Source organism: Nomascus leucogenys, chromosome 25, assembly GCF_006542625.1.
Source record: "Nomascus leucogenys isolate Asia chromosome 25, Asia_NLE_v1, whole genome shotgun sequence".
Classification (NCBI taxonomy): Eukaryota; Metazoa; Chordata; class Mammalia; order Primates; family Hylobatidae; genus Nomascus; species Nomascus leucogenys.
This window is the reverse complement of record NC_044405.1, coordinates 30,857,797-30,880,669: the sequence shown is the minus strand read 5'-3', so window position 1 is coordinate 30,880,669 and position 22,873 is coordinate 30,857,797. Positions and strand designations below refer to the sequence as shown.

Sequence of the window (22,873 nt, the reverse complement as noted above, 5' to 3'; positions counted from 1 at the left end):
GAGGCCTGATCTGCTCCCGACCCCAAAGCCCAGGGTGTTGCCTCCTCAGTTCCTCTCTGTCCACAGGTGCAGTGTGGTCTCCATGTCACCGACACAGACGCAGATAAGGGGCATGGATGGACAGCTGTAGCCAAGGGCAGCCCTGGTTCTGGCCTGGGACTGCTGGTGATGGGGGTTGGGAGTGAGCACGCACGCACACGCCCCCAACCTCTTGTGACTGCTCCGTTGGGGCACATGGAAGGATTTTACTGGGAAGATAACCACTGGGAGAAGAGTGAAAACCTTTATTTGGAAAAGTCCGCAACATGGATATGGTTCAGAAAAAAACACAGAAAGAGCAAAACTAACATCAACATAGATAGGGGGCCTTTGATAAAACGTCGAACACATCACTATTCTGAGGAAGGAGAGGTTTGCGTTGTTTCTAGTAAGACACAGCCCTCTGTGGCACCAAGGGGCTCTCATGTCCAGTCCAGGCCCCAGTCTCTGCGGGAGGGAGGAGCGGACGGGGTTAGCACCGTTAATCTCGAGGGTCTTGAGTGCAGCCAGCGCCCCTGCGAGTACTCTTTGAGGTCGGGGTCAGTGCTGGTCGGCAGCGGCCTCTAGGGCTGTGGGGCCAAGGTCCAGGCCGGTCACCAGCAGGACCCTCAGGAGACGGGGCCGAGTCACCAAGATTTATGTCTACAACGGCCTCCTGACCTTGGTTTCCCAAAACGAGACAGAGGCCAATGGCTGCCCCAAGCTGAGAAGAGCTTGCTTTGACTTTAATTGTAAAGTAACTGTTAGGTGAGGATTGGTGGGAAAAGCCAGCTATGGGGACAGAGGAGAGGGAGGCTAGTGCGGCACAGGCCCCGAGAGGGCGTCTGGCTCAGGCTGGTGGGACGCAGCACAGAGGTGCCTAGGGAAGAAGCTTCGCAGGCAGGAGGGAGGGTGGACAGGAGGGCAGGGCAGGAGAGCCCGGGGTGGGGAACCCAGGTGACGCCAGCTCAGGGCTGGAGGGCCGCGAGGGAGCAGGGGCGGGGGGGCGCAGGTGACGCCAGCTCAGGGCTGAGCCCCAGAGGGCCCTGCGCAGGTGACGCCAGCTCAGGGCTGCGCCCCGGAGGGCCCTGCGCAGGTGACGCCAGCTCAGGGCTGAGCCCCAGAGGGCCCTGCGCAAAGCAGGCAGCAGCGTTGTGTCCTGGCTTTCCAAGCTCTTCCTTAAAAAAAAATCTAGCGAATCAGGTTGGTCGGGAAAATTCGCATCACATTTTACTCTGTTTAGTGATGAGCGGGGAGGGGTGGGAGGACAGGGTTTGGTGCCGGCGTGCAGGGCGGGCTAGCCCAGCGCCACCTTCCTGGAGACCGTCTGGTGGAAGACACCGCGGAGCAGGGCCTGGTAGCTGGGGACACGGAACAGGTGGCTCTCGCCATAGGCCACGTCGTACTCGGCCGTCTTGCCGGTGACCAGGACGCGGATGTGGGGCTCATTCACCTGACGGCCCACGACCACCACGAAGATCTCGATGCCCTCCCGCTGGGCCTCCTGCACGGCCTTCTCGATGGCCGCGGGCGTGGCGCCCTGTGAGTTGCCATCTGAGAAGAGCAGCAGCCTCTTCTTAGCAGCACCGGACGAGGCGTCGCGGTAGAAGCGGGTCACATAGCCCAGGGCATCGTTGACGTCGGTGGCGTCGTTGATAAAGTCCATGGCATCGATGGCACTGGCCAGGGCCGTGTAGTTCTGCAGGAACTGCAGCGACGCCCGCTCTGGCCGCTGCTGGCCCGTACCGCTGTACTGCACCACCGCCACCCGCACGTCGTGGGCGGGGTCCGTCCTGCCCGCTGTGAGGAAGCGCTCGGCCAGGCGCTTGGTAAAACGCCTGGTGGTGTCAAAGTTGTGGCTGCCCACGCTGGCGGAGCCGTCCAGCAGGATGGTGATGTCAGCCGGGGAGGAGAACGTGACTGCGGGGCGGGGTGGGCAGCTGTTAGCATGAGGCCCTGGTGATGCAGCTGCAGTGGGCTGGCCAGAGGGCATCTAAGCTCCCCAGAGAGGGCACGGCACGGTGGTGCTCAGCCACTGGACTGAGCCATGCATCTGCTCTCGTGACCGCCAGGCCCTCCTCCCAGAGCCCCCTCCTCTCAGAGCCTGCGCCCCAGCCACGGTGCCCTCCTCCCCACGTGTCCCAGCCGTGGAGGTACTCACTGGGGCAGGTGTAATCTGGACACTTCTTGTCTGTAAAAGAGAAAAGCCGTGCAGTGTGAGCCCACTGTTCCACCTATAACCCCACAAGGAGATGTCGCAGGACCTCCCGTCCGAGCACAGGGGTGGCCGTGCCCCTGGGAGGTCACAGCGAGCTGGGAGGAGGAGGCCTCTGGGACAGCCCTGGGCGCCCGCGTGCACCTACGCAGATCTGGGACGGCCCGGGCGGCCCCGTGCGCACCTACGCAGATCTGGGCGGCCCTGTGCGCACCTACGCAGATCTGGGCGGGCCCGGGCGCTCCTACGCAAATCTGGGACGGCCCGGGTGGCCCCGCGTGCACCTACATAGATCTGGGACAGCCCTGGGCGGCCCCGTGCGCACCTACACAGATCTGGGCGGGCCCGGGCGCTCCTACGCAAATCTGGGACGGCCCGGGTGGCCCCGCGTGCACCTACGCAGATCTGGGACAGCCCCGTGCGCACCTATGCAGATCTGGGCGGTGACATTCTTCAGGAAGGCATCCTCCAGCAGCTCTGCGTAGTTCTCCTTGACCAGCGAGAGGCCGGGCCGGCCCTGGGACGGTGCCAGGCCTTGGCAAGAAATGACATTGAGCTGGTCGGAGCCTGGGATGAAGTCAAACACGTCTTTGATGCCCACGGAGACCACCTGTGGGGACAGACAGTGTCGGTGTGGTGCAGCCTGCTCTGCCCTCGTCTTTCTGGAGACAAGGCCACCCTGGCTGGTGGGGTGCCCTAGGCGGGGCAGGTGTAGCCTGGGGGTGGCCACCCCACCTGGATGCCGGGGCTGCAGAGCACGTTGAGTGGTGTGGTGTCCCTCTGAGTGTCTGAGCGCCCGTCAGTGATGACCAGGGCGATGCGGTTGTTCGGGCTGGGCGGCAGCAGCTGGTCCCGTGTGTACTGCAGGGCCTCCCCCGTGAAGGTGCCACCCGCCATCCACTGTAGGCTCTTGATGGCTCTACACAGCAAAGGGCAGGAGGGGCCGGTTGGGGCCAGGCCTGCCGTGGGGCCGAGCCCACCTGGGATCGGGGGTCAGGGCCGACCCGCCGTGGGGCCAGGGGTCGGGGCGAGGGGTGGGAGGGTCCTGGCCACCTGGGGCACTCACTCCTTGAGCTCCTGCACGTTCCGGATGCTGGGGCTGCGCAGGCTCACGTGCTCCTGCATCTGGCTGTGACTGTACTGCACCACACCGGCGTACGACTGCCCCGGCTCGAACTGTGCAATCGGCACCAGGGTCAGGACCCGAGCGCTGCCCCAGGTCCGCATAAGCTTCCCAGGGATGACTCTATTGGCTGCGGGTGCCCAGAGGGTGGCACGGCCCCCAGGACCTCAGGACCTGGGTCGCCTGCGATTGGCTCAGGCGCCCAGAGGGTGGCACAGCCCCCGGGACCTGGGTCCCCTGCGATTGGCTCCAGGTGCCCAGAGGGTGGCACAGCCCCCGGGACCTGGGTCCCCTGCAAAGCAATCTTCCTCGGTGGATGAAGCCCTCCTGGGATCTGTCCACGAGGGACAAGCCCACCCCCAGGACTCAGGACCCCAGACTACCACCCCTCAAGGAGAGCGGGGACCCTCCCTCATCTGGGGCGCCTGTGTAGAATGGGGCCAGCCTCGCCAGGTGGAGCTGGAGGCCTGGACGGGCTGGCGCGTGCCTGGCATCCTCGTCACGAGCAGGGAAGTCACAGGGATGCAGTGGTGGCCTTGGGAGGCTGAGGTCTGGCGCGGGCAGGGGCGGCCGGCAGGGCCAGGGTGCACCTGGGCTTGACAAAGCCAGGTGGGGCGAGGCCTCACCTTGACCAGCTCGTCCCGGCTCAGCCGGTCGATGACCTTGACGACGAAGTCCTTGGCAATCTCGAAGTTCTGCAGGCCGATGCTCTCTGAGCTGTCCAGCACGAACAGGAGGTCGATGGGGCCGCACTTGCATTCTGCAGGCAGGGGCGGTGTCAGCAGAGCACGCCCCTCCCCTCCACCGCCCTGGCCCCTCCTTGGCTGCCACGTCCTCGCTTGACCCCTCCTTGGCTGCCACGTCCTCGCTTGACACGTTGGGGTCCCGCCTGTCTCAGCCCCAGAAGAGCCCACCCCTTCCCATGGCCTCCTAACGGCCGCTCTGTCTGACGGCTGGTCAGGGCCAGCGTTGCTCAGCCAGGCTAGGCGTGTGGCCTGTGGGCCAGAATGATGGAGCAGGGACCCCCCAGCATGCCCCTGGTTATTTCAGTTATGGATGAAAGAGGGCAGGGCCCAGCCCAACACCCTGGAACCCTGCTGGCTTGGAGCAGGCCCCAGAGGGGGCGGGCAGGTGCAGGGAGCCGCGGGCGGGGACCAGGGTGCCACGTGCTGTCCTGTGACATTCGTGGGACCAGGCCTCGCTCCCCCGCCCCCGGGATCCATTCTCTCAGGAGCTAGAGTGCGGGTCTCACCACAGCAAGCTGAGAAGAGAAAGAGTCAGTTAGACCAGTCAGGGCTGCGTCCTGCACACGTCAGAAAGGCTCCTACTCTCGGGGCAGCCTCCCCACTTCCCCGGCCTCCCTCACCAGCCTCCCCTTCCCCGGCCTCCCTTCACCAGCCTCCCCCCTTCCCCGGCCTCCCTCCTTCACCAGCCTCCCCCCTTCCCCGGCCTCCCTCCTTCACCAGCCTCCCCCCTTCCCCGGCCTCCCTTCACCAGCCTCCCCACTTCCCTGGCCTCCCTCCTTCACCAGCCTCCCCCTTCCCCAGCCTCCCTCCTTCACCAGCCTCCCCCCTTCCCTGGCCTCCTGCCCCGCCTCCTCGGCCGCCCTCCCCACGTGGCAGCCATGCCTGGCACCAGGGACTCTCAGCCTGTGTGGGGACCCGGGGGCCTGGGAGGGCTTTGGAGGCTGGTAGGGGCTGGCTGAGGAGCCTCCTCCAGGATGTACCCAGAGACCCAGGCCCCCAACAGTGGAGAGACCCTTCTAGGAGTGGAACAGACCAGGCTGGTGGCCCTGCTCTCCCTAACGAGGACGGCCTCTCAGAGATACTCACAGCACATTTTCATGATGATGTCCAAAATCTCGCATTCCTGGGGAGGGAGAGACAAGGGTACTGGGGCCATGGATAGCCCCTCCCAGCGGGGACTGTGGGCTGCTGGGTCTCCAGATCACCCTCCCTGGGGCCCCCACAGGGCTGGGTTTGGGCAGGAGGTTCTTTGCAGGTGTGCCCAGCTCTGCCCACTATACCCCTGCTACTGGGCTGGACCCCTGACGTGGTCACAGAAACAGCACAGTCATGGGTCTCCCCATGGCCATCACAGGTCCCCTCATGGTCCTCATGGGTACAGGTCCCTGCATGATCCTCACACGCCCCCCATGATCCTCACACGTCCCCCCGTGATCCTCACACGTCCCCCCGTGATCCTCACACGTCCCCCCGTGATCCTCACACGCCCCCCGTGATCCTCACACGTCTCCCCGTCCTCACGTCCCCCGTGATCCTCACACGTCCCCCGTGATCCTCACACGTCTCCCCGTGATCCTCACACGTCCCCCGTGATCCTCACACGTGTCCCGTGATCCTCACACGTGTTCCCGTGATCCTCACACGTCCCCCCGTGATCCTCACCGTGATCCTCACACGCCCCCCGTGATCCTCACACGTCCCCCCGTGATCCTCACACGTCCCCCCCCCCCCCCGTGATCCTCACACGCCCCCCGTGATCCTCACACCCCCCCGTGTCCCCCCCCCGTGATCCTCACGTCCCCCCGTGATCCTCACACCCGTCCTCCCTCCCATGATCCTCACACGTCCCCCATGATCCTACACGTCCCCCGTGATCCTCACATATCCCCCTATGATCCTCACAGGTCTTCCCATGGCCATCATGGGTCCCCAGGGCCTGGTACCAGTTCTTCTTCCACAACCCACCCCCACCTGTGAGCAGCATCTGCAGGAGCACCCACGGACAGGACCCACACCCCAAGGGACGGAAGCTGCAGTGGTCGCCCCCAGCAATGTTCACAGAGCCCCACTTACGTCCGGCCCGGGCGGTCCTGGGTGTCCTGGGGGTCCCTGTCCGAGAAACGGAGTAGAGGAGCTCTGAGGGTGAGGTGCCCACTGTGCTCGCTGAGCTGAGACAGCCCCACCCCCGGGGCCTTGCCCCTCATCACGCCCACCCCTGCCCAGCCCCTCCCTACCCAGCCCCTCGTCCTCCAGTGAGGGTGCTGTGAGGGCAGCTGGGGCTTCGCACACTGGTGGTCCTGGCGGCCATCCCAGGTGGGCCCCACCCTGAGGACCCACTGTCTCCCGGGGCTCGGCTCTGCTGCCCTGGCCACCACCTGGCCCTGGCAACCGGCACCTCCCACCCCCAGAGCCCCCCAGATGATGTGCTCCCCAAAATTCCCTCCCACCGCCTCCCACTCTCCCAGCCTCTTCCAGCGTTCCCCAGCCCCAGTATCCAACGTCCCAGGCACAGCCCACCGTGGCCTCACCCAGCCACATCCACCCACCTGGGGGCCCTCGGGACCCCGGTACCCCTTTGCTCCTTTGACTCCTCGGGGTGCAATGTCATTGTTCTGGAAGGAAACAGCCTTGTGTCAATGGATGGTGCACCATCCGAGCATCTGCGCACTGGCCCCGTCCACAGAGCATCCAGCAGCCGGGGCCCATGAGGCCTCCCCAAGCCGGTCCTGGTCCACTGCGCTTCGAGGGCCAACCCTCTATGGCTCAGGCGGACTCGGGGCTGGCCCTGCCTCCCATCCACACTTACATCGTCTCCGGGGTCCCCGGCTTCTCCCTCATCCCCCTTGAGGCCGGGGTAGCCCTTCGTGCCCTGCAGTGATGGGAGAGCACTTGGTTAACAGGGTTTTATTTTGTTTTTAGGAAGCAGAAATTTTAAAAGGAAAAAAACAAAGATAAGAGAGGCACTCTTCTCTTCCCTTCCCCCACCACACACTTTCCTGGGCTGGAGAAACTGGGTCCCGGAGTGGCCCAGGGAGCCGTGGGGCGGCCTCTGGGGCTGGGCCTGCCCTGCGCACCGAGGGGAGATCGGTCACTGGGCGGTCAGGGCCGTGAGGGGACCCACAGGCCACACCACAGCAGGAGCCTCGCAGGGCGTGCTGGAGCTGATGCTGACTGGAGCTGCGGCCACAGACAGTGGGGCAGCCGTGGGTGCCTGTGGACCGCGTGTGTTTGCTCGGGAACCCGTTTGTGCATGTGTGTTCACACGTGCATGTCCCTGTGACTGTGAATGTGTGTGTGCCCACAGCCAGATGGAGGAGGGGGTGTACTCACGTTTATCCCGGGAGGGCCCCTGTTGCCCGGATACCCCTGTCATGGAAAAGCAGGGCAGTGATGCCGGGTTCTGATTTGAGAGGGGAGGCTGTGAGGGGCGCACAGCGGAAGGGCCTGAGCTGACAGAATCCCGGCCATGGAATTCCTGGGCCAGCCCGCCCACCCGAGAGTGCCCAGTCTGCTAAAGAGGGTGCCGCAGGCAGCGTGGGCAAGCTCCTGTGGGCTCAGCCTCCGGACACTTACGGGGAAGCCGGGGAAGCCCTCGGTGCCATTTCCAGCAGGACCGTCTTCTCCCTGGGGGGGCAGAGTAGCCATCACCGTGCCAATCGGCCAGGCCTGGGATACCCACTGGCCAGCACAGGCGCGGGAGCACTGCACCCGCAGGGCCCCTCCGTCAGCCCAGAAGCCGGCTCCCTCCCCTGGGGCCACCTGCTGGTCCCCGTGGACCCTGGGACCCGGATCTCGGGGCAGGAGGGGCCCTGCCGAGGCGGCCTCTGGCTCAGGTGCCGACTGTGGCCAGGAGCCAGTGATGCTACGGGCGCCCCCGGCCCAGTCAGGGACCCCGGGCAGCTCCACAGTGCGGTGCTGGGGCTTCCCGGGGCCTCTGGCAGCCAGGCCTCCGCCCCAGGGCCCGAGCCGTTGGACACTCACCCTCTCACCCATCAGCCCGGGGTCTCCAGGGGGCCCGGCAGGTCCTGGGGCTCCTCTGGCACCCTGAGGAGGAAGAGGAGGCATGAGGGGAGCAGGCTCAGCACGGTGACCTTGGAGGGAAGCAGGGCCCTCCTGGGGCCGGGAGAGGTCCCATCGGGAGCCAGGACACCCAGGGCCATAGAGTCCTCAGAGGGCGCGGGGCCAGCACTGGGCAGACAGTGGGTTCTGGACCCTCAGGTCCCTCCTGGGTGGGCGGGCATGGGTGGGGAGTGGGACTCACCTCGGACCCTGGCGGACCCTCATCGCCTCGGTAGCCTTTAGGTCCGATAGGGCCAGCCTCGCCCTGTAGAGAGATGGATGTGGCACGTTGGACCACAGGCCTCACCCAGCCCTCAGGCCTGAGCCCTCCCTGACCCTAAGCTGAGGGTCTCAGACCGTGAGGCATCAGGGCCCCCAGGCTCCAGCCCTGGTCCCATCAGTGCAGGGGGAGAGCCAGGTCCACTCTTGGGTCTGACGAAGGGCCTGGACAAAGGGCCTGGGCACAAGTGTTGAAGCACTTCGGTGGGTGCCCGGCTGGTGCCTCAGGCCCCCTCACCTCACCCTCAGGAAGGGTGAGGTTACCGGTCCCTGGGCCGCAGACCACCTGCCCCTTCTCCTATCAGAGTGGCCCCAGACTGCCCTCCCTCATGGTCCCCTTTGGGCCTGGCCTGGTCCCTTTAGCCTACCCCCAACCACAGGACCCTCTGTGTGCTGAGCCTGGGCACCACCCTGCCCCCACCTGCACCTGAGGCCGCCTGCTGGACTTCCTTGGGTCCCCCACATCTCATGAGGACCCCCTGTGGGGGTCTATTTGCAGAGCTGGCCCCAGCCCCCACCCTTGAGGGCCTGCTCCGTGGACAACTCCAGCGGCGAGTCCCTGCCCTTCCGAGTCTAGCCCAGGCACCCCAAGCACTTCCCAGCTCGCCCAGCTGAGCCAAGAAGGGAGCCGTGTGCACACCGCCCGGCCCACCAGGCCCTGCTGGGCCCCAGCCATGAGCCTGATCGGACGCCTGTCCCTGGCCTGTGGTTAGGCCGATGCCTCCCGATAAGGCCTGTCTGGTGGTTCAAATGTTTACAACTTCCCCACTACCAGACTGGGCCCATTCACCAGCCTGACCCGTGGCCTCCACCAGGCAGACAGGAGGCATCTAGTGTATTGCTCTCCCTACCCTGACCGTGCAAGCACCAGGCCTGGCTGTGAAGCTCCTGCACCCTGTGTGGTCAACGCAACACCCCAGCAGTCAGGACTGCACAGTTGACTGGGGACTTTGCACACGGGCCTCAAGGAGGTCCAGAAGCCCACCAAACTTGGGGTTCACAGGGGTTAGTCTGGTACCCTGAGACCCTGCCTTGGGAACACAAAAAGGGGGCCAGGAGGAAGGATGGAAAGGAGGTCCCTGTGCCCTAGGGCAGGTGAGTGGGAGGCAGAAGGCCTGGACCTCACCACACACAGTCAGACTGTGCCACAGACAGCAGGAGGCCAGATTCGGCAGTTTCTGCAGAGCAGCTCACTGGGGGCACCTCCCAGGACCAGCCCTGAGGGCCCGACCGCTTCTGGCGTCCACACAGGGAGAGCCCCGTGCTGGGTGGGGTGGAGGGGAGGGGTAAGGCTGGCAAGGGCTGAGCAGGGAGGTGCCCAGTGCAGGGAGAGCCCGGAAGGCCAGCTGGGAGCCCAACATCCCGATGGACAAATGTGGCTCCACAGCCACCTATCCACACCCCCAGGCCCCGAAAGGCCCCAGGGAGGCTCCAGGTGAACAAGTGCCTGCCTCAGCCAGGCAGCTGTGAGTCATGGGTCACATGGTGCCCTGGTCTCAGGCATTGGGGGAAACCTCCTCCAGGACAGCAGCCTAGAGACTATTCCCAGACCCCCAGGCACGGGACCCACCAGCCCCTGTGCAGCCTGCCCCACGCCCCTGGAGGCCCTGCAGCCGGCCTGCTCACAGGACTGCCTCTCTTACCACAACCCTTTGAAAGTGGCTTTGTTTTTTTTTTTATAGTGGCTATTAATTACTTTGAAAACTGAACATATAAAACAGGCAGGGTGTGGTCAGAATTCTCCGAGCAAGTCCTGGCCTCTGAACGCTCATTCCCACTGAGACTTTCAGCTACCAAGGTCTGCGGCAGCCTCCCAAGCCTGGAACGTGGCCCTGGGCCGTCCCTTCCCCACAACCTGCCACTGGCTGCATGGCCTCTTCCACGCGCTGTGCCCTGCACTTGGCCCTGTCCTGGGTGACCACACGGGAGGTCAGATCAGCCTCAGGGCTGGAGCCCCGGGAGCTCAAAGAGCAAAGAGGATCAGAGGCTGAGGCCGTGCACTTCCCCAGGAAGGTGTCGGGAACCCTTTCTGCCCCTGCCGAGAGCGGCACGCAGGACCAGGTGGACGAACGGCGCAGACCCCGCCTGCCTGCCAAGCCCTGCCCTGGTCCTAATCTATGACACAGGTATTTTTAACAGCTGTGTAACACCTGTTGGCACCACAAAAGCACGATTTCACCTCGTGCACAGAAATACAAATGTGACTTGCACTGGGACGGCCTCTCCCATCTCCCTGGGTCTGAGGCCCTTCTTGCTGGACATCTGAGACAGCTGCCGTGCCCAGGGTCTGGCCTTGTGCATGGTGGGTGGCAGCTGCGCACATGGAGCTGTACGGTCGATTTGTCCACAGAAGCAGACAAGCTCGGGAGCATAGACTTGCCGTCTCCGGGCGTGACTGTGTGGAGGCCTTCCTGTCCCCGTGGGGCAGGTGAGCTCCGGGAGGATGCAACGGCCAGCCCAGCCCAGCCTGCGGGCAACACCACAGTGGAGTCACCATCATGGCAGTCATCAGAATGGGGGAAGAGACAGAAAGCCTCGAGGCATGCAAGGCGATTCCAGAGGCTCGGAGAAGGGAATTTAGAATGAGATGAAAGTGCATTTTCATCCTGACACCCCAGGATTCCGGAAACTTCCACAGCCTCACACTCCCCAGCTGACCTCCAGCCACAGTCATGCCTGGCTCCTGACCCAGAAAAACAAATGCTGACCGAGCTCCCAGTGTCTCCCAGGGGCTCCAACACCTCTTCCTCACTGTGAGGCACCCTTGCCCCAGACGGGCCCCCAGACAGCACTTCTCCACCTGGGGCTGAGCGTCTCAGCGTCAGGCCCCCGGGCACTGGGCCTGCTCTCACCAATCCACACCAGCCCGGCCCAGGCTGCGCCTCACCCCCCTGCAGCCGGCTCCCACGCAGGGACACCCCCGAGATCTATGGGAACACAGACGCCCTCAAATAGAAATGAACAGACCCCCAGTGCGTGAGCTGCTGGAGCACTTCTACCTCCAAAACCCAAATTGGCCAACGCCCCCCAACCCCACAGGGCTTCCTACCGGGTCTCCAGGGACGCCAACGGGACCTTCTCTTCCCTGATCACCCTGCGGGCCAGCTTCACCCTGAGGAGAAACAAGCCGTGAGTGTGGAGCTGGGCCATCCTTGGGGAGGACAGCTGCCCGGGCACGCTGGGAGCCAGAGCGTGCTGTCCAGGTGGTCACTGGGCTGTTTCGGCCTTCCCTCCCCGCACAGCCCCTTCCTGGCCTCGCCAAGCGTTTCCTCGGCCCACGTGCGTGGCCATCGGCGTGGCTGGCTATCTTCATTCAGGAGGCCGGCAGCTCCTCCTGGGGCCCCACAGGCGTCCCTGCGTGCATCCCTGCTTCTCCAGCGAGCTCCGCGGACCCGGCAAGTGTTTGTAGCCACGGACCTGTGGCCCACTGGGAAGCCAGAGCTGTGTGGCTGGCCTTTCCTCTGGGCTCTGCCTGGCTGCCAGTCTCATTTCCTGATCTCAGAGGAGTGGGCCTAGAGGGCGGTCTGAGTCACTAAGTCACACGATCCCTGCTTTGACGTCCGCCCAACCCCTCCACGGGGGCTGTGCGCTTCTGGGGAGCTCCCAGGGAGGAGGTCAGAAATCCCCCACCCCCCACTGGGGAGCCAAATCCCTCGGTGGTGGCGACTCTGGCCCCAGCTCAGCTCTCTGGCCCTGCTGGAGCCCCGCCCAACTGCCACAGCACACGACAGCTGCATGTCCTGATTCTCGGACAAGGGGGCACCCGGGGGCGTTGCTTCTGAGGCCTGGTGGCTCGGCTGGGCACACCAGGGCATTCTCTTCCCCTCACTCTGCCCGCCAGGCCCTGGCTCTCCCTGAGCCGGGCGGGACTGAGACGCCCGGAGTCTGCCAGCTGCCCCGCCCCGGGTCCAGCACAGCTTTCCCAGCAAGTCACAGGGACAGAGAAGGGCCCTGTGCTTCTGCACCCTGAGGCTGGGCTGTGGGGTGGCCTAGCGAGGCCCACGGCCCACGGAGCTGAAGGTGGGGGGTGGCCTCTGAGGCCACTGGCATCTCGGCTCTGGGGCGAGTTTTCCATGTCAAGACTTCCCAGACAGGCGCCCTGCAGGCCTAGCTTCCCGTCTGGGGTTCTGCCTCATGCTGGGAATTTTAACAAAGAAAAATTATTCCAAAGAACCCAAGCTTGGATGCAGAAACGTGGATGCTGCCTGGTGGGAAAGTGGGCACTGGGCCCACGGGCAACGCCTTCACACAAAACAGGTCCCAGCATCAGGCACGTGGCTGGGTGCCGACTTCTGGGGCTGCCCTTCCTGACGGCGTGGGGATGGGTTGGCCACGTCAAGGGGCCACGGGGGCTTTGTGACGTGTCCTGTGGCTCCGCAGGCCTGGCCCAGCCCCAGCATCTGCCTGCCCCTTCCTAGGGTGGGTCCCAGGTCCAGGAACTGTGACTCACAGGGTCTCCTCTTGGTCCCCGCGTGCCTGGGGTCCCCCGTGGTCCTCTCTCTCCAGGGCCGCCCTGAGTGGAGAGACATGGAGGGGTGAAGCCTCAGCTGCTGGAACTCACACCCAGCTGGGGTGGGGCTTGAGGCCTGGCCTAGGCCGACTCCCCCAGCAGGACCCCTGGGAGGGGCCTTCCCTCCACCGCATGCCCCACGGTTCCAGAGGCCGGAATCTCCTGGTTCCCCAGGTCCCACCCGCTCCAAGACTGTGGGAAGAGGCGTCCTGGACGTGTGGGTGAAGAAACCCACTTGTCTTGGGCAGGAGGCTGTGGCTCTCAGTGCCGGGAGGGCCAGACTGGGCCGCAGAGGCCACGTCCACAGCTACACGGTGAGGCCAACAGCACAGGCTGCCCCTGCCCCACTCACCCGCTCCCCGGGGGCACCGTCAGGTCCTGGGTTCCCCTGGGATGAAGAGAAACAGACACTGGCGTTAGTCTGGTGGACACCCTGCGTTTGGTCTCAGGGACATGGAGCAGACCCCGAGCAAAGAGGATCAGAGGCTGAGGCCGTGCACTTCCCCAGGAAGGTGTCGGGAGCCCTCACTCACCTCGTCGCCCGCCTCTCCTTTCTCTCCAGGGGGCCCAGGCTCTCCCGGTTGGCCCTGTGGGGAACAAAGGTAGAATGGTCACTCCATCTCCTGGACCCTCCCTGGGCCCATGCCTGGCATCTGTGGGGGCTCTGCACTCCTCACCTCGTCTCCAGGTGGTCCGGAGCTCCCTGGTCTCCCTGCCTCCCCGTCAGCTCCAGGCTCGCCCTGGGGAAGACCGGGGGAGTCACACACGCTCGCAGGGGTGTGCATCAGGGGTGTAGCCGTCAGAGGCCACATCCAGGGTCCTCTCACCCAAACTTCAGGCCACTCTCTCTGACCAACACCTTCTGAGCCCGGACACCCCAGCACCCTCAGCTATCCACAACACTGCACAAAAATCTCCTGGAATGTTCCAACCTTGTTCCCTGTGAGGCCCAGCCAAGGGCCATCTTGTCTAAGGGGCAGGACTTGGTTCCCATATAGAGAAGGCACAGCTTTGCCAGGCTGGCAAATTGGCAAACTCAAATCTAGGGCCTGGAGGGTAATCTGGGAACTCGAAGATAAGATTTGGAAACCGTCTGCTGGGTTCTAGGAGCTCGTCTGGGAACGTCTGGGGTGGGGTCAGCATTCGCCCTTGTCTCCCTAGCACTTGCGGTTTCAACAAAGAAACTCCAGAGAAAACACCAGCAATGGCAGACTCAGCTTTAAGCCAGACGAAAAAGCTCCTTCTCCTGCCTTGGCTCCCGCCCTCCCGCCCCCGCTCACCACCTTCCTGCCAGCCCTCCCGCCCACTCGCCGCCCTCAGTGCCACCCAGCCCATTCTCAGTTCTGAGAGCCATTCTGGGCTGCGGCTCGCAGGCTGGGAGTGACGCGGTGGGGTCCCATCTGCGCCAAGCGAGCGGCAGGTGCGGGGGACAGAATTGTGGAGGCCTGAAGGCCCTCGGGCTGCAGGGAAGGCTCCGGGCGGGAGTGCCACGGCCGCTGTCCCCACGGTGGGCACTGTCCCCGCTGCTCCCCTGCCTGCCTCCAGCCTCCACCAGCTCCTCCCCTCTGAGGCTGCACGGGTGGCCGACATGCTCGGACCAGGACTTGCTTCCAGGAGCAGTTTCCGATTCAGCGCTTGGCCAACCGTGAAGGCCCTGGCCCTCCAGGGGCCTCGGGTCACTCACCTTTTCTCCTTTCAGTCCAAAGGCGCCAGGGTCTCCCTTGGGGCCGGGGGGTCCTTGAATGCCCTGGAGAGAAGAGGGCAGCATGACACCACCGGCAGAGGCCACCGCGGCCTTTGGCAGCAGCCCTGGACCGCCCAGACAGAAGTCAAAACTGAGTCCACAGGAGGTGCTGCTGACAGCGCTAGTCTTAAAATATCAGTGAGAGGAAGTGACTTACGTCAAACCCGGGCGAGCCCTTGCAGCCTGGCAGGCCTGGGTACCCCATCTCCCCCTGGAAAGAGGAAAAAAAAACAGAAAATCTGACGGCCAAGTGGGTAAACTGAGGCCAATCACCTGTCAGACTTTGCGCCCTCCATGCCCTCCCTGGAAAGCCCCGCCTAGCAGACACCCCCCTGGGGTCACCTTCACACCGTCCACCCCACTCCTCCCTGTCCCTCCTGCTGGGGTCACCTCACCCCATCCCTCCCTGTCCCTCCCCCTCCTTCCCCTGGTCACCTTCACACTGTCCACCCCATCCTTCCCCGGGTCACCTTCACGCCGTCCACTCCATCCCTCCTCATCCCTCCCCATTCCTCCTCATCCCTCCTGGGGTCACCTTCACGCCGTCCACTCTGTCCCTCCCCATCCCGTCCATCCCGTCCCCCTGTCCCTCCCCCTCCCCGTCCCTCCCCCCCCATCCCTCCCATCCCTCCTCGTCCCTCCCTGTCCACCCCATCCCTCCCCGGTCACCTTCACGCCGTCCACTCCATCCGTCCTCATCCCTCCCCATTCTCCTCATCCCTCCTGGGGTCACCTTCACGCCGTCCACTCTGTCCCTCCCCATCCCGTCCCATCCCTCCTCGTCCCTCCCTGTCCACTCCATCCCTCCCTGGTCACCTTCACGCCGTCCACCCCGTCGATGCCACGCTTGCCCTTCTCTCCCTGTGAGGCAGGAAAACGAAGGCCGGAATCAGATGCAGGTCAGACATGCTGCCGTGGGGGCAGAACTCCCGCCTCCCAGGAGCCCACACTCACCTTGTAGCCCTTGGGTCCCCTGGAGCCCTGCGGAGACAGGAAGGGGTGTGAGGGGGTGTTTGGGGTGGGGAGGGCAGAGCAAGCCTGGCTTAGGCCCACGCGAGGCAGGGGTTTGGGTGCCCCCAACCCGAGGGGGCAACATCACTGCTGAGAATCATGGGGACTGACAGTGATAAGGAGGGGCCACTCTGCAGAGAGTAACCACCTGGAGGACCCCCACTCCGGAGAGTGTAAGCTCCCAGAGGACCCCCGCTCCGCAGAGGGTAACCGCCCGGGGGACCCCCGCTCCGCAGAGGGTAACCGCCCGGGGGACCCCCGCTCCGCAGAGGGTAACCGCCCAGAGGACCCCTGCTCTGGGGTGGGGTGAAAGTGACACAGGCGCCTTTGCTGGGCGCCTAGGTGGCTGTCCTTGTCCTTCCACATGGAAGGAGGGACGAGGGGCAGTGGAGCGGGTCTGCTGGACACGTGGTCTCCTGTCGGGGACACTGTCCTCATTCCCGGGGACACTCTCGTCCAAGATGGCACATCTGCGCCTGGAGAGACCAGCTCCGAGGTCGAGCCTCACTCACCTTCTCCCCACGGCTCCCTTTTTCTCCCTACACGCCCAGTGGAAGAAGAGGAAGAGGAAGGCTTGTTAGTGCTGTGCAGGGCTGAGGGCACCACCGGGCTCGGGCCAGGAAAGGGGGGGCATGTACCTTCATCCCCTGGTATCCAACAGGTCCGAGGTCCCCGGGTCTTCCCTGGAACACAGAGGAGACGGTGAGATGCCCCTGGAGGAGCAGGAGCGGGGCCAGGCCCACCCAGCCCCACACCCCTCCCTCCAGCCCAGGCCGGTCAGCCCGAGAAAGCAGCTCTGCTGCACGGGGCCCATGGTGCCGAGGGGCTCCAAGGTGGAGCTGGGGGAGAGAAGTCTATGGATAGGATTTGGGCCAAGGAGCCACAGCAAAGGCCCCGGACGGTGCCGGCCTGAGCACCCTGGGCCACCTCCCCACCCAGCCCCTCCCTGGCAGGGGGGCTCAGGGGCTGCCTGGGGGGCTGTGTGGAAGGATGGCTGGGCTGTGGCCCCTCCGGGCCTGCTCCCACCCACAAGGAACAGGCAGGGTGACTTTGGCACTCAGAACCCAGACACTCTTCCGGAAGTTTCCAAGGCCTAATCGTTCCCCGCCTCCAGCTTCTTAGGGCCCCCACCCCACAGTCAGGCACTCACAGGATCTCCGGCTTCTCCCTTCTCTCCTGGGAGCCCCGGCTTGCCTCGTTCTCCCTGGAACACAAAACAGGTCAAGGTTGGGGGCAGCCCCGTTTCTTTCTAAAAAGCTGGCTCACAAAACAGGTTTTTAAAAAGACGCTTCATCCAACCTTCAGGGATCACAGGGCTTTAAAGCACCTTCCCCACCACTCCTGGTCAGCCTGGGTCTGGGAGCTCCAGCCCGCACGCCAGCTCGCCCCACTCCCTGCCTCCGTTCCTGTCTGCTCGGCTTTGCTGACCCCCAGGCACAGGTGGGAGGGACGTGCAGCACAGAAGCCCCCCAGGGCCGTGGCTCGACCCCCAGGAAATGGCCATGGGACTCGGGCCCACAGCTGCTGGGTTTGATGGTTTTTAGAAGCCAGAAATCTGAGGTCCCTGAGCAGCCTCGTGGCAAGTTGTAATTATCAGCAGCTAATTCTAACGTTTAAGGTCATCCTGTGTGAGCCACACACGACCAGGGGCCCTACATTCTCACCCTCCGACCCCCAGAAAGGTCCTTCTCCTGAGCAGAGTGCGGCTGAGGGCAGGGCGGACAGAGACACCCTCAGAAGCCCCCAGCGCCCCCGGGACAGCCCACACCCTGCGTGGCCAGAGCCTGCCTGCTGGACCCCCGCCGTCCCCTCCGTCTGGACCCGCCGTCCCCTCCATCTGGAGCTCCGCTGTCCCCTCCGTCTGGACCCGCCGTCCCCTCCGTCTGGACCCGCCGTCCCCTCCTCTGGACCCGCCGTCCCTCCGTCTGGACCCGCCGTCCCCTCCGTCTGGACCCGCCGTCCCCTCCGTCTGGACCCGCCGTCCCCTCCGTCTGGACCCCCGCCCCCCGTCCCCCTCCCCTCTGGACCCCGCCGTCCCCTCCGTCTGGACCCCCGTCCCTCCGTCTGGACCCCGCCGTCCCCTCCGTCTGGACCCCGCCGTCCCCTCCAGATCCTCATGGTGAACTTGGGTGCCCAGGAGGCTTTGGTCCCGCCATCCCCACTCCCAGGCCCCACAACACATGGGAGGAGCAAGAGTGACCACTCACCTCGAAGCCGGGGTCGCCCCGGAGCCCCGGAGGTCCTCTTGCAGGCTGCAAGGCAGAGGGGACGGTTAGCCAGGACCCCAGGCTCAGGTTCCCAGGGTGCAGGGCGCGGGGTCAGGGGTGGGGGGCACACTCACCTGGCATTCGAAGGAGCAGCACTGTGGGGGGAAGGCGTGGAGAAGAGTCAGTGGGAAAGCCAAGGACATGCGGCCGGGACACAGGGTGACATGCGACCCAGGCACATGGGCAGACGGACACACGGGTGGACACACAGGTGGACACATGTCCCAGGCACATGGGCAGACACGCAGGCAGACACGCAGGGGACACGTGTCCCAGGCACATGGGCGGATATGCATAGGGACACGCGTCCTGAACACACAGGTGGACGCGTGGGTGGATGCGTGGACTCACGGCTGGGGGTAGGTGGGGAGGGCTCTTACCACTTGCTCCACGTTATTTTTCTGAAAAGAGAAATGGAAACGTAGAATTACTTTCCGCCTGGGGCCGCCGCGGGCCTCCCCGTCTCCCGGGCAGGGGCCTCACAATCATGTCCACGATGGTGTCGATGGTCTGGCTGATGACCTCCTCTGCGTCGCGGCTCTGGCCCCAGTCAGCCGCCGTGAAGTTGCGCCGGTACGTGTGGTCCGTGGCGATGATGCTCAGACGCGGCTCCTGGGGGCAGTGTTCAGGGCGGGCTGAGCAGGGCTGGGACCCCTGACAGCCGGGGCTGTGTCTCACAGGGCCAGAGGGGAGGCTGGGCTGGGGCCCTCCAGGCTTCTCAGCAGGAGGTGCTGGCCTCTCAGGGGCAAGGGTGGCCGGCTGGAGTCCCCACACCCTCCCGAGGACCAAAAGACGGTCCCGGCTGCCGGGGCCTTGCAGCCGCCACTCCGTGTGGTTGGGGGCATCTGCGGGGCGGGCCGGTGCCTACCAGGTGGTCGGGCGTGATGGCCACCGAGAAGACTTTGACGCCCAGGTGCTTGGCCTCGTTCACAGCGTCCTCCAGCCCCCCGCAGGGCTCCTTGTAGCCCTCCAGGGGGTGCCCGTCGGTCACCACAATCAGGTACTTGTTCTCCTTCAGGTGGGAGCCCCTGGACAGGAGAGGGAAGCGTGAGACCCCGAGACGAGGTGGGGGAACTGGAGGGAGACCCAAGCGCGTCTGGGAGGTGCTGGCCCCTGTCTCACTAGGAGGAGCCGCTTCTCTTTGCTGATCCTGGCTATACGGTGGGGATTACTAAAAAGAACCTCACCATGGGAAATAACACTCTGTGGGTCTCATTTCTCTAAACTGCTTTGGAAAATCCACGCCCTCCCAGGAGAGGCGCCCATGACCCCAAAGGAGGCTCAGTTCCTGCAGTGCCCTGGGGCGCAAAGCCCCTAGCCAGTGAGTGGAGGCTGAGAGCGGCAGGGAGCGTGCCCCTCCGAGATGCCCCCGCCGCGTCTACCCACAAGCTGCCTCAACTCAAGGCTGCTCGGTCACCGTGGCTCTTGCAGGGAATGGGTGTGATGAGCAAACAACAGGGCGATCCCAGAGTGCCCCAAATCCAACCCCCGAAAGGGGAAGTGGGAGCAGCAGGAAGGAGGGCAGCATCGCGGGGCAGTCGGGCGGCCTGCTGGGGACGCTGAGCATCTCGGCCAGAAGGGCGAGCTCGTTTAGGAGTCGTGTCTGTCTGTGGCTTCCACGGGGCGCCGCACTCTGATGTGCGCGGCCACGTCCCCCACGCACCCCCTGCACACAGCAGACGACTTCCTGCGACTCCAGGTCCCCCAGGTCCCAGTTTGGCACCAACTCTGGAGGGAAGTGGGCACAACCATTGGAAAGGGAATGTCTGGCCTACACCGGCCGTGCGGTCCTCCGAGACCAACCTCGGGGAGAGGCTCTCCCCGCACCGCCTGGCTGGACAGGGCAGCCTCGGGGACCCCCACTGCGATCCTGAGGCCTCGTGAAGGGCTGGGTGTGGGGAGGCCATGTTCCCCTCCGGACACTCCAGGGCTTGCGGCCGCTGCGTCCCCACAGCTGGACACTGGGATGAGAGGAAACCCCCCAGTCCAGAAAAACCCCGAGAAAGCGCGTGCTTCGGGTCTGATGAGTTTGTTTCCGTGATCCTAGCCCTGCTTGGTGTTGATGCTGCAGGGAAAATCCCCCCTGTCTCTCAGTCTCTCTGCCTCTGTTTCCGGTCTCTCTGTCTGTCTCTGTCTGTGCTTCTCTCTCTGTCTCTCTGCCTCTGTCTTTGTCTCTCTCTCTCTCTGCTTCTATCTCTGTCCCCCTCTCTGTCCCTCTGTCTCTGTCTGTCTGCCTGTCTCTGTCCCTCTGTCTCTCTCTATTTCTGTCTCTCTCTGTCTCTGTCCCTGTCTCTGCTTCTCTCTGTCTCTGTCTCTCTGGCTCTGTATCTCTGTCTGTTTCTCTGTCTCTTTCTGTCTGTCTGTCTGCCTGTCTCTGCCCCTCTGTCTCTGTCTCTGTCTCTGTTTCTGTCTCTGTCCCTGTCCTGTCTCTGTTTCTCTGTCTCTGCTTCTCTCTGCCTCTGTATTTTTCTCTCTGTCTCTCTGTTTCCCTCTGTCTCTCTCTTTCTATCTGTCCCTGTTTCTGTCTCTCTGTCTCTGTTTCTGTCTCTCTGTCCCTGTCTCTCTGTCTGTGTCTGCCTGTCTCTGTCTCTCTCTGTCTCTGTTTCTCTCTGTCTCTGTCTGCCTGTCTCGGTCCCTCTGTTTCTGTTTCTCTCTGTCTCTATCTGTCTCCATCTCTGTCTCTGTCTGCCATCTCAGTTCCCCTGTCTCTGTCTCTCTCTGTCTCTGTTCCCCTGTCTCTGTCTCTCTCTGTGTCTGTTTCTCTCTGTCTCTGTCTGTCTCCGTCTCTCTCTGTCTCTGTCTCTTTCCTGCCCACAAAGTGGGTCAGGGAGGCAGTGTGGCCTCCAAGAGAACAGGGAGGCCGCAGCTGAAGCCGCACAGGGACCCCAGGCCAACCCCAGCCCGGGCTGGGTGTGCATGAGAGCTGGCGTGGGCAGGAGGCCGGGGGCCACTCACCCCACGAGGAGCTGCTCCAGCCCCTTCTTGATGGCGCAGTCGGTGTAGGTGCCCTTCCCAAAATACTTGACTGCGTCCACACTGCTTTTGAGTGCGTCGCGGCCGCCAGGCATGCGCGTGAGGCCTTGGATGATCTCCACCTCGTCACTGTAGTGCAGCGCACCTGCGTTCCACACCAGGTTTCGGTCACAGCGGTAGTACCTGCCAGGAACAGGCACGGTGGGTGTGAGGTGGGCAGCCCCTGGCGCCATCGCTGCCTGTCCCAGGGCGCGACGTCACCCAGATGGACAGGCTGCCCCACCCTGGCCGTGGCTGACACGCAGCTGGACTTGCCCTGTGGCCCTGAGGCCGGCCCTCCTGGAAGGCTGTGCAGGTGGGTGTGGCCAGCAAGTGACCTGCGCCCCGATCCCCCTGCGCCCCAATCCCCCTGCGCCTCGATCCCCCGGGCCCTCAGACCAGGAGCCCTGAGCGTGTGGCCCTGCTGGGGTGGGGTCCTTGGGCCTGCAGTGGGGCAGCATGACAGTGGGGGAAGGAGGCACCCGGGGGTGGGGGTCTGAGCAGCCCCCTTGCTGCCCCCTGAGCACCTGAGCCTGGGGCTCTCAGGGGTCTGCTCTGCCCCAGCCTGGGGTGGGCCCACCTCTGCCCCACCCACCCCCCACCCATTCAGAGAGTGACCACGGCGCCTGCAGGAATGCCAGTGGCAGCGATGTGGGGATGACTCCGCCCCATTTCACAGGTGGGAAACTGAGTCATGGGGAGCCTGAGTAAAGGCAACACGGGCGACTCAGGGGACGCTGGGCCACGTGGCCGCCCCTCCCTGGTGCCATCCACAGCCAGACCCCCCTGCACACTGCCTCACGGGCTTGGCCATGTCCACTAAGCTCAGGGCTTCTGGTACCAATGGCTCCTACTGGGCACGGTGTGGGCTGGAAGGTCCACCCTGCTGTTACCGGCAGCCTCTGACTGTGCCTCTTCTGGTGGCGGGCGGCTTCAGCCCAGTGGCCAGTCAGCAGGGTTAAGGAAGACTGGGGGTCCTACGCCGGCTAAGCTGTGTCCCCACTGCCAGGGCCCGTCTCAGTGAGGGAGCCTCGTTCTACATTCTACATGCCCCCCGCAACGGCCCTGTGCACCCACGGGACGGACTCCCCTCTCCCCCCCCGGTCTGCCCTTGGCCACACGCACAGATGGAGTAACGTGGAGCAGAGGGTGCCGTGTCCCAAGCCCAGAACCAAGCCTGGGGGCCCTGGGGCTGCAGAGCAACACCCCTCCCGGCCCCTGAGCTGGGGACCTTCAGAACGTGGGATCCAGGACCCAGGTAGAGGCTCTCACAGCCCACGGAAAGAACCAGGGTCCAGGTGGTTAGTGAGGGGCTCCCGGGCACCAGGCAGGACTGCGTGGCTGGGCCAATGCGCTGAACCCTCTCGGTCAGCCTGCCAGAGCCTCTCTTCCCTACATCTCAGCCTCACTGTCACCTCGGCCCTGCTGAACAGGTGCCACCCCCGCGAGCAGGGTCTCAAACCAGCTCACCCTGGAGGGCGCCGGGAGGGGCTCTGGTCAGGGCAACGCTCGTCCTTCTTAGAGGGGAGGTTGAGGCCCCCACCCCTCCCTCCAAGAGGCCCGAGGCCCAGAAGCACAGGAGGAAGGTCATGGGGCGTCCCTCGTACCTGTCCCTCAGGTTGTCGATGAAGCGCTTCGTGAAGGACTTGACTTTGTCCACGAGGGCCCCGTAGGGCTTCAGCCTCAGGGCCACACTCTCAGAGGTGTCCAGCACAAAGAACAGGTCCACGGGGCAGTCTGGCAGAAGATGGAGGAGAGGGGCCTTCAAGCTTTCGCCCCATTCTCCGAGTCTCTGCTGCGCCTGCCCTCCCGGCCAGCCCAGCGCCTGCAGCCCAGAACCCCGGGCCCGGAGAGGCTCTCCCGGGAAAGGCAGCAGGACGTCCCTCGGT

The 22,873-nt window shown here is 64.4% G+C and overlaps 1 protein-coding gene and 1 long non-coding RNA gene across 2 annotated transcripts in view; one reads left to right on the top strand and one right to left on the bottom strand.

The window, feature by feature from the left end:
* Positions 1-270: 270 nt before the first annotated feature.
* Positions 271-1,199, top strand: LOC115833137. The gene is made up of 2 exons (XR_004028578.1): positions 271-975; positions 1,115-1,199. It is a non-coding gene; the product is annotated as an uncharacterized LOC115833137 (long non-coding RNA).
* Positions 1,200-1,222: 23 nt separating this feature from the next.
* Positions 1,223-22,873, bottom strand: part of COL6A1 (collagen type VI alpha 1 chain) — a 22,472-nt gene continuing 821 nt past the window's right edge. Inside the window, exons 2-35 of the mRNA XM_030806124.1 lie at positions 22,592-22,721; positions 20,928-21,128; positions 18,841-19,000; positions 18,456-18,584; positions 18,353-18,373; positions 18,047-18,067; positions 17,913-17,957; positions 16,856-16,909; positions 16,344-16,388; positions 16,218-16,244; positions 15,649-15,675; positions 15,511-15,555; positions 14,852-14,905; positions 14,635-14,697; positions 13,628-13,690; positions 13,484-13,537; positions 13,303-13,338; positions 12,891-12,953; positions 11,490-11,552; positions 8,364-8,426; positions 8,084-8,146; positions 7,676-7,726; positions 7,433-7,468; positions 6,909-6,971; positions 6,649-6,714; positions 6,176-6,211; positions 5,189-5,225; positions 4,609-4,617; positions 3,983-4,116; positions 3,300-3,409; positions 2,969-3,152; positions 2,660-2,843; positions 2,180-2,209; positions 1,223-1,938 (exon numbers count right to left, since the gene is read on the bottom strand). Coding sequence (XP_030661984.1) covers positions 1,316-1,938; positions 2,180-2,209; positions 2,660-2,843; positions 2,969-3,152; positions 3,300-3,409; positions 3,983-4,116; positions 4,609-4,617; positions 5,189-5,225; positions 6,176-6,211; positions 6,649-6,714; positions 6,909-6,971; positions 7,433-7,468; positions 7,676-7,726; positions 8,084-8,146; positions 8,364-8,426; positions 11,490-11,552; positions 12,891-12,953; positions 13,303-13,338; positions 13,484-13,537; positions 13,628-13,690; positions 14,635-14,697; positions 14,852-14,905; positions 15,511-15,555; positions 15,649-15,675; positions 16,218-16,244; positions 16,344-16,388; positions 16,856-16,909; positions 17,913-17,957; positions 18,047-18,067; positions 18,353-18,373; positions 18,456-18,584; positions 18,841-19,000; positions 20,928-21,128; positions 22,592-22,721 — 2,990 coding nt within the window. The 3' untranslated portion in view covers positions 1,223-1,315. The remainder of the gene's footprint in view (positions 1,939-2,179; positions 2,210-2,659; positions 2,844-2,968; positions 3,153-3,299; positions 3,410-3,982; positions 4,117-4,608; positions 4,618-5,188; positions 5,226-6,175; positions 6,212-6,648; positions 6,715-6,908; positions 6,972-7,432; positions 7,469-7,675; positions 7,727-8,083; positions 8,147-8,363; positions 8,427-11,489; positions 11,553-12,890; positions 12,954-13,302; positions 13,339-13,483; positions 13,538-13,627; positions 13,691-14,634; positions 14,698-14,851; positions 14,906-15,510; positions 15,556-15,648; positions 15,676-16,217; positions 16,245-16,343; positions 16,389-16,855; positions 16,910-17,912; positions 17,958-18,046; positions 18,068-18,352; positions 18,374-18,455; positions 18,585-18,840; positions 19,001-20,927; positions 21,129-22,591; positions 22,722-22,873) is intronic.